Genomic DNA, 12,569 nt, shown 5'->3' with positions numbered 1-12,569 from the left:
TTCCTAATTTTCAATGTTATTGGTATTGGTATATTGTGTCTGTAATAGTGTTTATAAATTTAAAATTACAATATTCATAATGTAGGCTAACATATACACACAATCACAATGAGTGAGATGCAATACAGTATGTATACAATTTGTGATGCAATATACTGTATGTATGGTTTATAGATAGGAATAAAATTTTTACAGTTGATAAAACTTAGTACACATAGTATAGTACTGTGTTTTATAAAGGTTACTAATAAAAGTTGCAAGAAATCTAAGATAAATCACACACTGAGAAACAAGACATGTGAATTGGCTAGTTCCAAGACTGTATAATGTTCTCAAAATGCATAGTTTGTAGTTCTGTAGTACACTGAAACTTTTTTAAAAATTTTTAACTTTTTTTATAATAAATTTGTGTAGGTATTTATGGTAGTAAATAATAAAATAGATTAATAACACACACATTTTATGCATTTAATACTTGCTAAACTTTTTTATTTTGTGCATCATCTGCAATTTTTTTTTGTACTGGGTCACTAAACCAATGAATAATCAAATTTTCAAAAGTTGAGATTTGATGTAATATAATTGGTTTCTGGAAAATCATTGTACAGCAATGTATCATACTTTCTATTTACTCAGTGACATAAATTAGTTTTCTAGAAATGCAGTTTAAGTTATATAATATTGCATTAAAGTGGCAAACAAAAAATTTAGCATTTAAGCATGGCAATTCATGCTATCATTATAGAAAATTTATACCAGTCACAAAGTAGGATGATCATGAAAATATAACTTAGATGTAAATCAGGAAATTTATTGTATTTTTTAAAAAAGTTTTGTGAATATATTTGAAAAATNAATCAGTCGTAGTACTGATAAAATTTACAAAAAAAAACTTTATTTATTTTAATCCTATATTTAGCGACTAAAAACAAATTTTTCCGCAATTTTTATTATTAAGTTTTTGCTTTGTGTCGCAAGTTTATGAGGAGGAAAGTATGATCTAAATACGAAATAAAATTGTAAAAAATTCGGTAAATTTTGTGATTTGTTCAAAATCAAAAGTATGAATTAACTTGGCACACGGAGTTATCTTCGAAGGTCATTCATACTAGAAAGTAAGCCTCAAAAATTATATTTTTAATTTATTCTATACCAAAAAAATCCATTTTCATAAAAAGAATTAACTCTGGCAATCAAAAATAGCTATATTTAGAATATTTGCATATTTTCTTTTAAGTTTCAAGTCCACCTCCACCGTAAAAATTTGGTGAAAGTAAACTAGCGCTTAACATAGAAAAAGAATTTAATATAGAAATATTAGCGACGAAATGCAAGAAAAATCAATATAGATTTAAAAAATATTTATCAGTAAAATTAACAAGAATCTGAGCAGATTAGCGGAATAATTAATGTAAAAATGAATTATATTTTATTCAAATTGATTATTATTAATGGTTTATAATTCACCCTAAAGAGATTAAATCTTAGAGATGCACTTCTGTTCTTACAGCCAATCACTTACACTTAACAACCTCAAGACTATGTTTACGTAACCTTAAACCTTGAAAACAAAGCCGAACATAAATTAGATAATGCAACATTTACAAATCTCTCACCCAAACACGCCGAATTCTGGTAGAATCAGGAGTCTGAAAATCTTTGCAACCGCCATTAGAGTTTGAGAAGTCGGCCACCAGGTTTCTCCTGTCGCCTTGTTTTTACTCATCAAACACGTTACCTAGGCGACCATGGAGTCAGCCATGCTGCTACAACCTACCTGTATCCTGATTGGACAATGACAACTGGAAAGAGGCGGCACCAAAAGATGCCTAGTTCACAACTGAAAGTAAGCTATCAATCAGGCACCGTTTGTGATATTACAGCTTGAGTTAGGAAGAGTCGCTGGACTAAGAATGTATTAGATGGTTCCGACGGGACTCTATGAGTGCAGAATTGGTGATACGAGTACTAAGTAAACATAAACATATACATGTACCATATAATGAAAAGCTATCGATGGCAGTATATACCTACCTGAATTTACAATGTCAGCCGGAGCGGGTTGGTCTGCTAGTACCACGTTGCATTGGTACGTCATTCCGTTTGACCTCCCCTAACATCATGTTAGCGAGTGGTGTTAACCCTTCACCCCATCTTCATTGATGGAGCTTCCGTCCCAATTCTAATCCTCCTCGTCTAAAGAACGAAACATTGGGATTTTGTGCTGTTGTTTCTTTTTTGTTGTGTGTGTTGTGTTCTTCGACGTGTACAGAAAATCCTTCGGGTAACCTAAAGTTGCCGATTGCAGTTAATCAGGGTACAAAATTGCGATGTGGTATCCCTGATTCTTGGCACAGTCATGAACCATTTGGGTACTATGTATGCCACGAAGAGGCGGCGCAGGAATAGTAAAAGGTAAGTGATCTGTGAACTTTTCTAACCACACCTTGTCCGACCCTGTCACGACCTACCCTGAGGGATCCTGCAGATGGGTGTTTAGAGATCGCCCTTTATTTGCCGGCGGCCGTCTGTCATCTTCCACAGCAACTTGTTCCATGGTAGCGGAATAATGGGGCACCACACGGAAAGGATAATCCTTCTTTTCGCTTCGGTCACATTCGCACACAGGCGACGTTACGTGTCGACTTTGCATGTTGCGAGTCATCTGGCTGCCTGCCCTCTAATTTTCTTATTGATCTCCTCGATTGTTTTGTGGTTTTCCCTAGTCTTCCTCGGGCGATGGGATGCTGCCCGTTATGTCAGTTGGGTGCAAAAATGGAAATGAGCCATGAGATTCTTTCGCTTCCATATTCAATATCAAGTGCAACAAGTTGGCGTTTTTTCCACTGAAAATATTACTTAAAATCCAATTTTTTAACAGATTTTGTGCCTAACTTAATCAGAAATTTGTTAAGATAATTAATTAGACCTCCTAACCGAATTAACGACGATTCAATTTTGTATCATTAGCTTAGGTACATTATAAATGCAGAGATGCAACAACAAAATATTAATATAAAAGAAAATTTGGCCTCTAATTTAAATAATAAATTATATATAGACTATAATTTATCTTATTTAAAAACGTTTATAAATAATTTATAGAATGAAGTAATTTTTCTTGCATAAAATTAATTATTTTCCATATTTTCTTCGTAAGAAAACGTCTTTTATCGTTCTGTTTCTATGGTAAACTAGCAAGATTCAGGATACAAATTAGGATTTAAGTAAAAATTATTAAGTAAACATATTTTATATTTAATTAATTGGAATTAAATGATTAAATTTGGATTATAAGTTCTCAGAATGAACCAATGACAAGTACTCTTATAATCAAGTATTTATCTTTATATCAGTTATCGTCTTATAAATTACTTAACCTATATACAGTCACGTTTAAACTTCAACGTTAAAGTAGCGTATTTACATGGAAAGAAAATTTAATTCTAGTTAAACATTAAGCAGTTTGTTATTCTGCATAATGAATTTCTATAGTGAAATACTTTAATTAATATTAGTCTCTTTGTTTCTTTACGTAATTTTCCTTTACATNATGTTACAAAATTGTCAGTTTTTCTATTGAAATTTTGAAATTAAATTTGTTTCAAATTTAATAATCTAAAAATTAATAAAAATCAGTACAAGACTGATTTATAATAAATGCCATATAAAATATTTTAGTTAATACTTGGCTCTTGCATGTATATATTATAGCTTTGCTTATTCTAAGCTTAATTCTACTTATATTTCAATAAACATTAACTGGTTAAGACATTCTTAAAATTTAGCATTAACTGCAAACTAATATTAAAAGTTAATTCTGACATATTGTCAGAGAGAGCTTATATATTATAAAATAATGTCAGCTTCTTGTTCTTTCACTTGAAAGTTCTGTCAGAATCATAGGGGAGTATCTAAAACTAATAATTAACAAAATTATAGAAAATTAACAAAAAGAATATATATTTTTTCTTTTCTCTCATACTTTAAGCATATCACAATCTGCATTCACCATTCATTTTATTCATCACATTTAATCCTTTCTTGCTTGATGGGACACAACCTTTTTGCACATTATTATTTCTAACTTCTTTTTTCCAATTTATAATATACTAATCTAAATATGTTATTCAAATATTTGCATTGATACATATTATCTATGCTTATATTTTATAATTTTAATTATTCTTAATGCGAACAGCCCAAAATGAAGTAAGTCATTTAAATATTATTAGGTTTTACGCGATGCATCTCAATTTAGAAAAGGGAACAAGACGAGAAAACGTTAAAACAAAGAAATAATTTTTATTTAAAGTCTAAAAATTATTTTTGATTGATTTTAATCAGTAAAAGTTTAGTTTAAACGTAAAAAAAGCATTAAGTTGCTGTCGATAACATCAAAAGAACTTAGATAAGTTTCGTTTATTTTTAACAAAGCATATTTAAATCTAAGAATAAATGTAGTTTGAGGCGAGTAAAAGCAATTTAACTCCTACAATATTAATGACTAATTTCTGAAAAATTCAAACTTGTAAGGCTATTTTTATTGAAGTCTTGCTTACAATACGTAATAAAAAAATATATAAAAATATATACAGTATCTTCTTTTAATATATAAAATATCACTATTTTATATATTTTAACTAAAAGTATGTACAATAAGTTCAACGCCTAATCTTAAATTAAACTTGCGATTGCAAACTTCATATTAAATATATTGTATTTATTTTACAATTAATTAAATTATATAAAATGTATCTTTTGTTGCGAATTAAAGAGAATTTAATCATGTTGAAGTGCATTCATAAAATATAGAGATAGATTAATTGTGATTTTTTAATAACAATACTAAAATATAATGTACAATACAGAAAACAATATAATGAATCATATACATCAATCTCTTTCATTCGATATACACACCAAGTTAATTATGGAGTTTGTAGATGGATTCTATACACAACCCTTCCACTGTCGAAATATTAGATAATTTCTTATTAATTTTACATATACAATATACTACTGTATTATGTTTTAAGGTTATATTCATTTAACTTATTTATTCCCATTATTTTAAAATCATTTCGCTTATATATGAATGTAACACAAAAATCTTTTCAATTCGTCCTTTTTGTCATCGAAATTTTCAAATTATCTAGTTGTTTTGTAAATATATTTTCCAGTTTTAATAAAATATAAGCTGATTTTCATGATGTATGATAAATTATTTTAAAANATTTACATGGAAAGAAAATTTAATTCTAGTTAAACATTAAGCAGTTTGTTATTCTGCATAATGAATTTCTATAGTGAAATACTTTAATTAATATTAGTCTCTTTGTTTCTTTACGTAATTTTCCTTTACATTTAATAATAAATAATTTAAATTGCAATCTTTTTATAATTTTAATTATTCTTAATGCGAACAGCCCAAAATGAAGTAAGTCATTTAAATATTATTAGGTTTTACGCGATGCATCTCAATTTAGAAAAGGGAACAAGACGAGAAAACGTTAAAACAAAGAAATAATTTTTATTTAAAGTCTAAAAATTATTTTTGATTGATTTTAATCAGTAAAAGTTTAGTTTAAACGTAAAAAAAGCATTAAGTTGCTGTCGATAACATCAAAAGAACTTAGATAAGTTTCGTTTATTTTTAACAAAGCATATTTAAATCTAAGAATAAATGTAGTTTGAGGCGAGTAAAAGCAATTTAACTCCTACAATATTAATGACTAATTTCTGAAAAATTCAAACTTGTAAGGCTATTTTTATTGAAGTCTTGCTTACAATACGTAATAAAAAAATATATAAAAATATATACAGTATCTTCTTTTAATATATAAAATATCACTATTTTATATATTTTAACTAAAAGTATGTACAATAAGTTCAACGCCTAATCTTAAATTAAACTTGCGATTGCAAACTTCATATTAAATATATTGTATTTATTTTACAATTAATTAAATTATATAAAATGTATCTTTTGTTGCGAATTAAAGAGAATTTAATCATGTTGAAGTGCATTCATAAAATATAGAGATAGATTAATTGTGATTTTTTAATAACAATACTAAAATATAATGTACAATACAGAAAACAATATAATGAATCATATACATCAATCTCTTTCATTCGATATACACACCAAGTTAATTATGGAGTTTGTAGATGGATTCTATACACAACCCTTCCACTGTCGAAATATTAGATAATTTCTTATTAATTTTACATATACAATATACTACTGTATTATGTTTTAAGGTTATATTCATTTAACTTATTTATTCCCATTATTTTAAAATCATTTCGCTTATATATGAATGTAACACAAAAATCTTTTCAATTCGTCCTTTTTGTCATCGAAATTTTCAAATTATCTAGTTGTTTTGTAAATATATTTTCCAGTTTTAATAAAATATAAGCTGATTTTCATGATGTATGATAAATTATTTTAAAATTATTTTTTAATGTTAAATTCGCCCCAAATTTACTCCTCTGGGATTTATATTCAGTTCTTTTCCTTATTTATATAGAAGATACATAAGTATATAAATATATTTGCATATATCTTCTATATTAATAAGGAAAATAAATAAATATAGACCCCAGAGAGCTGAATTTGGGCGAATTCAAGATTAAAAATAATTTTAAAAGTATTCTTATGTATATCTTAGTATACATATCTTCTATAAACTAATGATTCTTCTATGTTATGTACTTTATTTGTATCTTCTTAATGAAATCACTAAGACACTTATCAATAAAAAATCATTTTAATTAAAATAAATGCACAGAATTTTATTTTGTATTGCATATGAATAAACCTGACCTTGTACCGTTAATAAATTTATTAAAATTAAAAAAATATATAAAATTTATAGAATTTTTAAGGAAATAAAATTTGAAAAAAGCTTAAAATATATTTGAATCTGTAAATATTTATGTTAAGATATAAGATATGTATATTATATATACATGCACTTAACTACAAACAAGTTTTTATGCTATAGGCGATTTTCCAAATGCCTTGAAAAATTAATTTCTGGTAATTTATACCTTGATTTTAATTACGTTATCCTTGTATTGATTTTACTAACAAATTATTAAAATATTTATAAAAATAAAAATTAAAAACAGCTTAAATTTTTTTAAATCGCAATTTTAGGCATTCCTAACTTAAAAATTTTGATATTTTCGTTAATTTTTAAACCATTTTATAATATTATATATTTAAAAAATTTAATTTTAATCGAATCCTTGATACGTTGCGAGGGGGGAAAAAGCGTAAGAATTAATGAATAAAATGAAGCGTGTGGATATTTATGGAATTTCAAAAATAATTATATTGTTCTTTGCTAGTGACTGCTGCTGTTGTCTTCGATATCTTAACTCTTTTAAGAGAATTAGAATAATTCTGCTCTCAATGTGACTGTTGTTTTAATCACCAGTAGTCTATCATCAATCACTACAAGGCCATTACCAATTCTTAGAATCAATGCTGTTAGCTGTAGTTTCAACGTAATATACTTTGTGAATATTTTCCAAAGATAAATTCCTTCATAATGGATTTTCTTATTTTTTCTTTAAAAAAGAACAAGAGAGGAAATTCAAATAAACTAAATTGTTAGTTGATAGTTTGTTGAACATGAACATGTATATAAAAATGCTAATGCTTTATACAATTTTATTGCTGTTTAAAATAATTAAATCTAGATTTTTTTAAGTAAANACAAGTTTTTATGCTATAGGCGATTTTCCAAATGCCTTGAAAAATTAATTTCTGGTAATTTATACCTTGATTTTAATTACGTTATCCTTGTATTGATTTTACTAACAAATTATTAAAATATTTATAAAAATAAAAATTAAAAACAGCTTAAATTTTTTTAAATCGCAATTTTAGGCATTCCTAACTTAAAAATTTTGATATTTTCGTTAATTTTTAAACCATTTTATAATATTATATATTTAAAAAATTTAATTTTAATCGAATCCTTGATACGTTGCGAGGGGGGAAAAAGCGTAAGAATTAATGAATAAAATGAAGCGTGTGGATATTTATGGAATTTCAAAAATAATTATATTGTTCTTTGCTAGTGACTGCTGCTGTTGTCTTCGATATCTTAACTCTTTTAAGAGAATTAGAATAATTCTGCTCTCAATGTGACTGTTGTTTTAATCACCAGTAGTCTATCATCAATCACTACAAGGCCATTACCAATTCTTAGAATCAATGCTGTTAGCTGTAGTTTCAACGTAATATACTTTGTGAATATTTTCCAAAGATAAATTCCTTCATAATGGATTTTCTTATTTTTTCTTTAAAAAAGAACAAGAGAGGAAATTCAAATAAACTAAATTGTTAGTTGATAGTTTGTTGAACATGAACATGTATATAAAAATGCTAATGCTTTATACAATTTTATTGCTGTTTAAAATAATTAAATCTAGATTTTTTTAAGTAAATATAACAATTTACATAGGTTTTTTAAATGTTGAATTAAAATATCTTAAAGTTTTTATGATATTAATTTATTTGGCTGTATAGATTCTATTTACTTCAGTAGACCTCTTTATATTATGTGTGTATATATATATATATATATATACATAATTCTTAAAAAATTCTTGAGGGGTTTTACTTTAAAATAGTCAAAAATTATTTATATTTTTACAATTATTAATTATGAAATACTTTAATAAATAAATATAAATTTTTAAACTGTTTTATTATGGAATAATTAATATTTTTGAATTTTAATTAATTTAAACGTGTCTTTCTATATTTGTACTTATAAATTTACTAAATAATAATCTTTTGAATAGTCGAAGGACGACATTTAGTCTAATTTATTTTCCATTATCGTTGGTTTAATACTGCACGATCTCGAGCATAAGTAATGCATCTTTCCATTTTTCATCTCATTTTTAACTCATAATCATATGCTTGATTACATTGTAATAACTTACTCTAAATAAAATTAATTTCATTTCTACAAACGCTAATTCCCTCTTAATTTTGATTACTTTTACACATAAAATAATAAATTCTGTAAGAATATCTGAATGATTTCAACATTTATCACGTCTTCTTTAATTAATATAGAAATATTTTCATGTTTTAACTATTAAAATCCACTAATTTAATTGAGCTATTAGACATTTAACTTATAATTAAGCAAAATTATCGAATTTAAATTGATAAAAAGAAGAAAAAATCGCGGGTTAAAGACTCGTATTAAATGAATTAAACAATTATCATTAAAATAAGCGATGCTTTAATGTTAGTAAAGACAAAGTGCACTGTAACATTGTAGACTACAAAGGACAAGTTAATGAATAAAAATAAAAAAAGAGAGACGTTTCTTGTACAGGTATAGTTATCAACAGGAAACTATCTTAAAAAATTTCCCTGTGGGAATCTAACCATACGTTATGCAATCGCTGAATCTTTATCCAAAGTATCTGAAAACGGCTGAAACTGGACCTTTCAGATTGAACTTTTGATACCTCTGTTAACTAGATTTCGTGTCATACATTTTAAATAGTCCCATTAATTGATGAATATCTTCGACGTTTAACTAAACTATAAATCTGATAAATTCATTTGCTTTCTATTAAATAATTAATTAAATTTTTATTTATTTTATTTATAAATATAATATATTTATTCATTTACAAATATAAACTCCCCCTCCTCTGTATACGTAGTCGGATTGTCAAAATCTAGACGAGTGTCCTTTGACTGTCTCTGTTTACGACAATGATTGATGCTTGCTTAATAATATGTTTGTTCTCCACTATCATTATTCGAAACTTTTTCTTGTTAAACAATAGTGGTGAATTTAAGAAGCTCTTGAGAATGAAACGCTTAAAATTGTTTCTTTTAATAAATACTATATATACACACACAAGAAAAAAAAAACAGTTGCAGTTTTTAATTTATACATAGTTACATAAATGTTTCTCTCAACACGTTACTTCGGGTGTATTATTTACATTATAAATGCTTATTGAAGACACTTAGATAATTCTTTTATAAATTTAAAATAATTTTATGGTATTGTTAAGATATACATATAAATTTGAGGTTTAATATAAACACTTATGATTTATCCCAATAAAATATTAATTTGTATATTTACATAAAAGATATATTTAATATACTATCTTATATAATTTGCGAGAAAGTTTACTAAGCATTTCTGATTTACTTAAAGAAAATTCGGAATGTTACACGGTTACTGATTAATATTATTTTTCAGAAAATTTACTGTTGTCATTGTGATTTACTCTAATAAAATATTGGCATTATGAAGGAAAAATATGAAATTAATAATTTAAAAATGAATTTTTTAGATAATTCGATCGAATTTTGCTTTAAAATTTTATATGATAAGTCAATAAGAATTAAGGATTCATAAGATTATAATGAACTACGAGCTTAACCTTTAGAACAAGTCTCATTTTTGGTTTTTTGGAAGAAAAAATAGATAATAAAATTTATTTATTAAAATTAAAGCTTTATATTTAGTTAATTGAAATAAAATTAAATAAGCAAATTGAGATATAAGATTAGCATTTATAATTTAAACTATTATGTAATAAAATTTAACAGAAAATATTTGAATACATTTCGAGTATTTGCGATGTTAGTCTTGTATTATTAATATTTAATAAAATTATATTATTAAAATCATCTTCTATTTAATATACATAATACACATAACCTACACTCACTACATATAAATTAAATACTTAGAATTGTTTTAGTATTTTTCGTATTATTCAATAGAAAAACCTGCAATTTTAATTATTAATAAAATACTATAAAAACAATGATAAAATTTTATTAAATGTAAGGTTATGTAATTGATTTAATTTTTATCTTAATAAATTTTGTATATTTATTGAATTTCAACGCTTAAACCATAGAAGACAATCAATAAATTGTTCAGAATATCTCTCTATTTTCATTCAAAATTTTTAAAATATTCATTATTTTTGCATAAAATTTAACGTTTTAAGTAAAATATTTATTTTTTCATAAAAATATTTTAAATTTTAAAGTATATTTGATCATTTTTACACGAAAGAACACAAAATTCCGGTACTAAACTGGTGTCGATTTTAGACTCGTTTATCCTTTCTTCAGTAAATATTTGAAAATCTTTTATTCTATTATAAAATTTAGGTATTGACCTATTGTCTTCCATAAAAAACATTAGACCTACTTAGATTATAGAAATAGGCTATGTTAATTTTTATCTAATCACGTGAACTGAATAAACGTTTTTTATTAAAGATGTTAATAGCATATTCTATATAGTAATTAGGCTAATCATAATCCAAGAAATGTCTTGAAAATATAAATAAGCATACGATTGAATGAAAGGCGACTCCATTATTTTAGAACAAGTATTAATTATAATTGAACTCTCATCTAAACTATTAATAATAGTTACTGAATATCTAACTATATGACAGAAAGTATTGCCTACTTTAGTATTATATTATAGTCTTTATGTATAAATTAAATATCAAACTCAGCTTCTTTTAAAAACATTAAAACATTCAACACCTTATAATGCTGAGAAATATTTATTAACCCACAAACGTTTTCAGCCTAATGGAATAGGCCATCATCATGTGATAAAGTTATCGAACAACTTTGAAAATTGTGTTAAAACGGAACTTTCGAACATTACAAATTCAAAATTAAAACGTAAAATAAATTAACCAATCACTATACAAAATAACTATAATAAATAAATTGAAGCCATATTAATATAAATAATAAAATAATGCAAGGGATGCTGATGGTTTAGCTTCGGCATGGAAGTTCCTTGTAAAAGAAAAGTTAAAACACAAAAAGTCTTAGTTCATATCTGCCTTTATAATGTGATGCTTTTTGATATATATTTTTATGAATTTAATCATTTTTGTGCATTTAATCTTTTAGGTTTATTTTTGTTTTTAGTTTTATATCGTCTTATTTTATGGCATTATGTCTATAGAAAGACTAATTCAGATGTACAGTACACCCGAATTAGTATTTCTATAGACAAATATTATAGCTCGACTGTGAGGAATTTTAAGGTTTATACTTTACTTAATAATAATAATAATTATATTATTATTAAGAATTTTAACTTCAAATCAAGGACTAGCTTATTTTTTTACGAAATTTAATAATTTAGCTGTTAATTAGTGTTTTTTTTTTTAAACTTATATTTGGTTCGTTTGTAATGCTTAATCCCTATTTTGAGTCTATTTTAAATACCCCATTTTCCCTAATTAAATTTTAATTGAATTTTGTACAAATTCTGTTATAATTTAAAAAGTTAATAACCATTTAGGGCTTAAAATTTACATTAAAATACGTTTATTTAAGACAATATTTTAAATTAAATTTATATCTAAAAAATATGTTTTAGATTAATTTACACGTCAAACTATTATTACAAGTTATAACTAACATGTAATAATAAGCAATAAACAAAGGTTAATTTGCTATCATCTGCCAAAATACTTAAGCTGAATACAGCTGATAAATTTTGGGT

At 25.2% G+C, this 12,569-nt stretch overlaps 1 protein-coding gene across 1 annotated transcript in view; it reads left to right on the top strand.

Annotated features, from left to right (window-relative positions):
- Window positions 1-1,879: 1,879 nt before the first annotated feature.
- Window positions 1,880-12,569, top strand: part of LOC111628784 (aryl hydrocarbon receptor repressor-like) — a 105,893-nt gene continuing 95,203 nt past the window's right edge. Inside the window, exon 1 of the mRNA XM_023372626.1 lies at window positions 1,880-2,415. Coding sequence (XP_023228394.1) covers window positions 2,360-2,415 — 56 coding nt within the window. The 5' untranslated portion in view covers window positions 1,880-2,359. The remainder of the gene's footprint in view (window positions 2,416-12,569) is intronic.

This window comes from Centruroides sculpturatus, unplaced genomic scaffold (genome assembly GCF_000671375.1).
Source record: "Centruroides sculpturatus isolate CEXI.00-Female unplaced genomic scaffold, Cexi_2.0 scaffold485, whole genome shotgun sequence".
Lineage (NCBI taxonomy): Eukaryota > Metazoa > Arthropoda > Arachnida > Scorpiones > Buthidae > Centruroides > Centruroides sculpturatus.
Note: the sequence above shows the minus strand (reverse complement) of the source record. Positions and strands in the feature narration are given on the sequence as shown.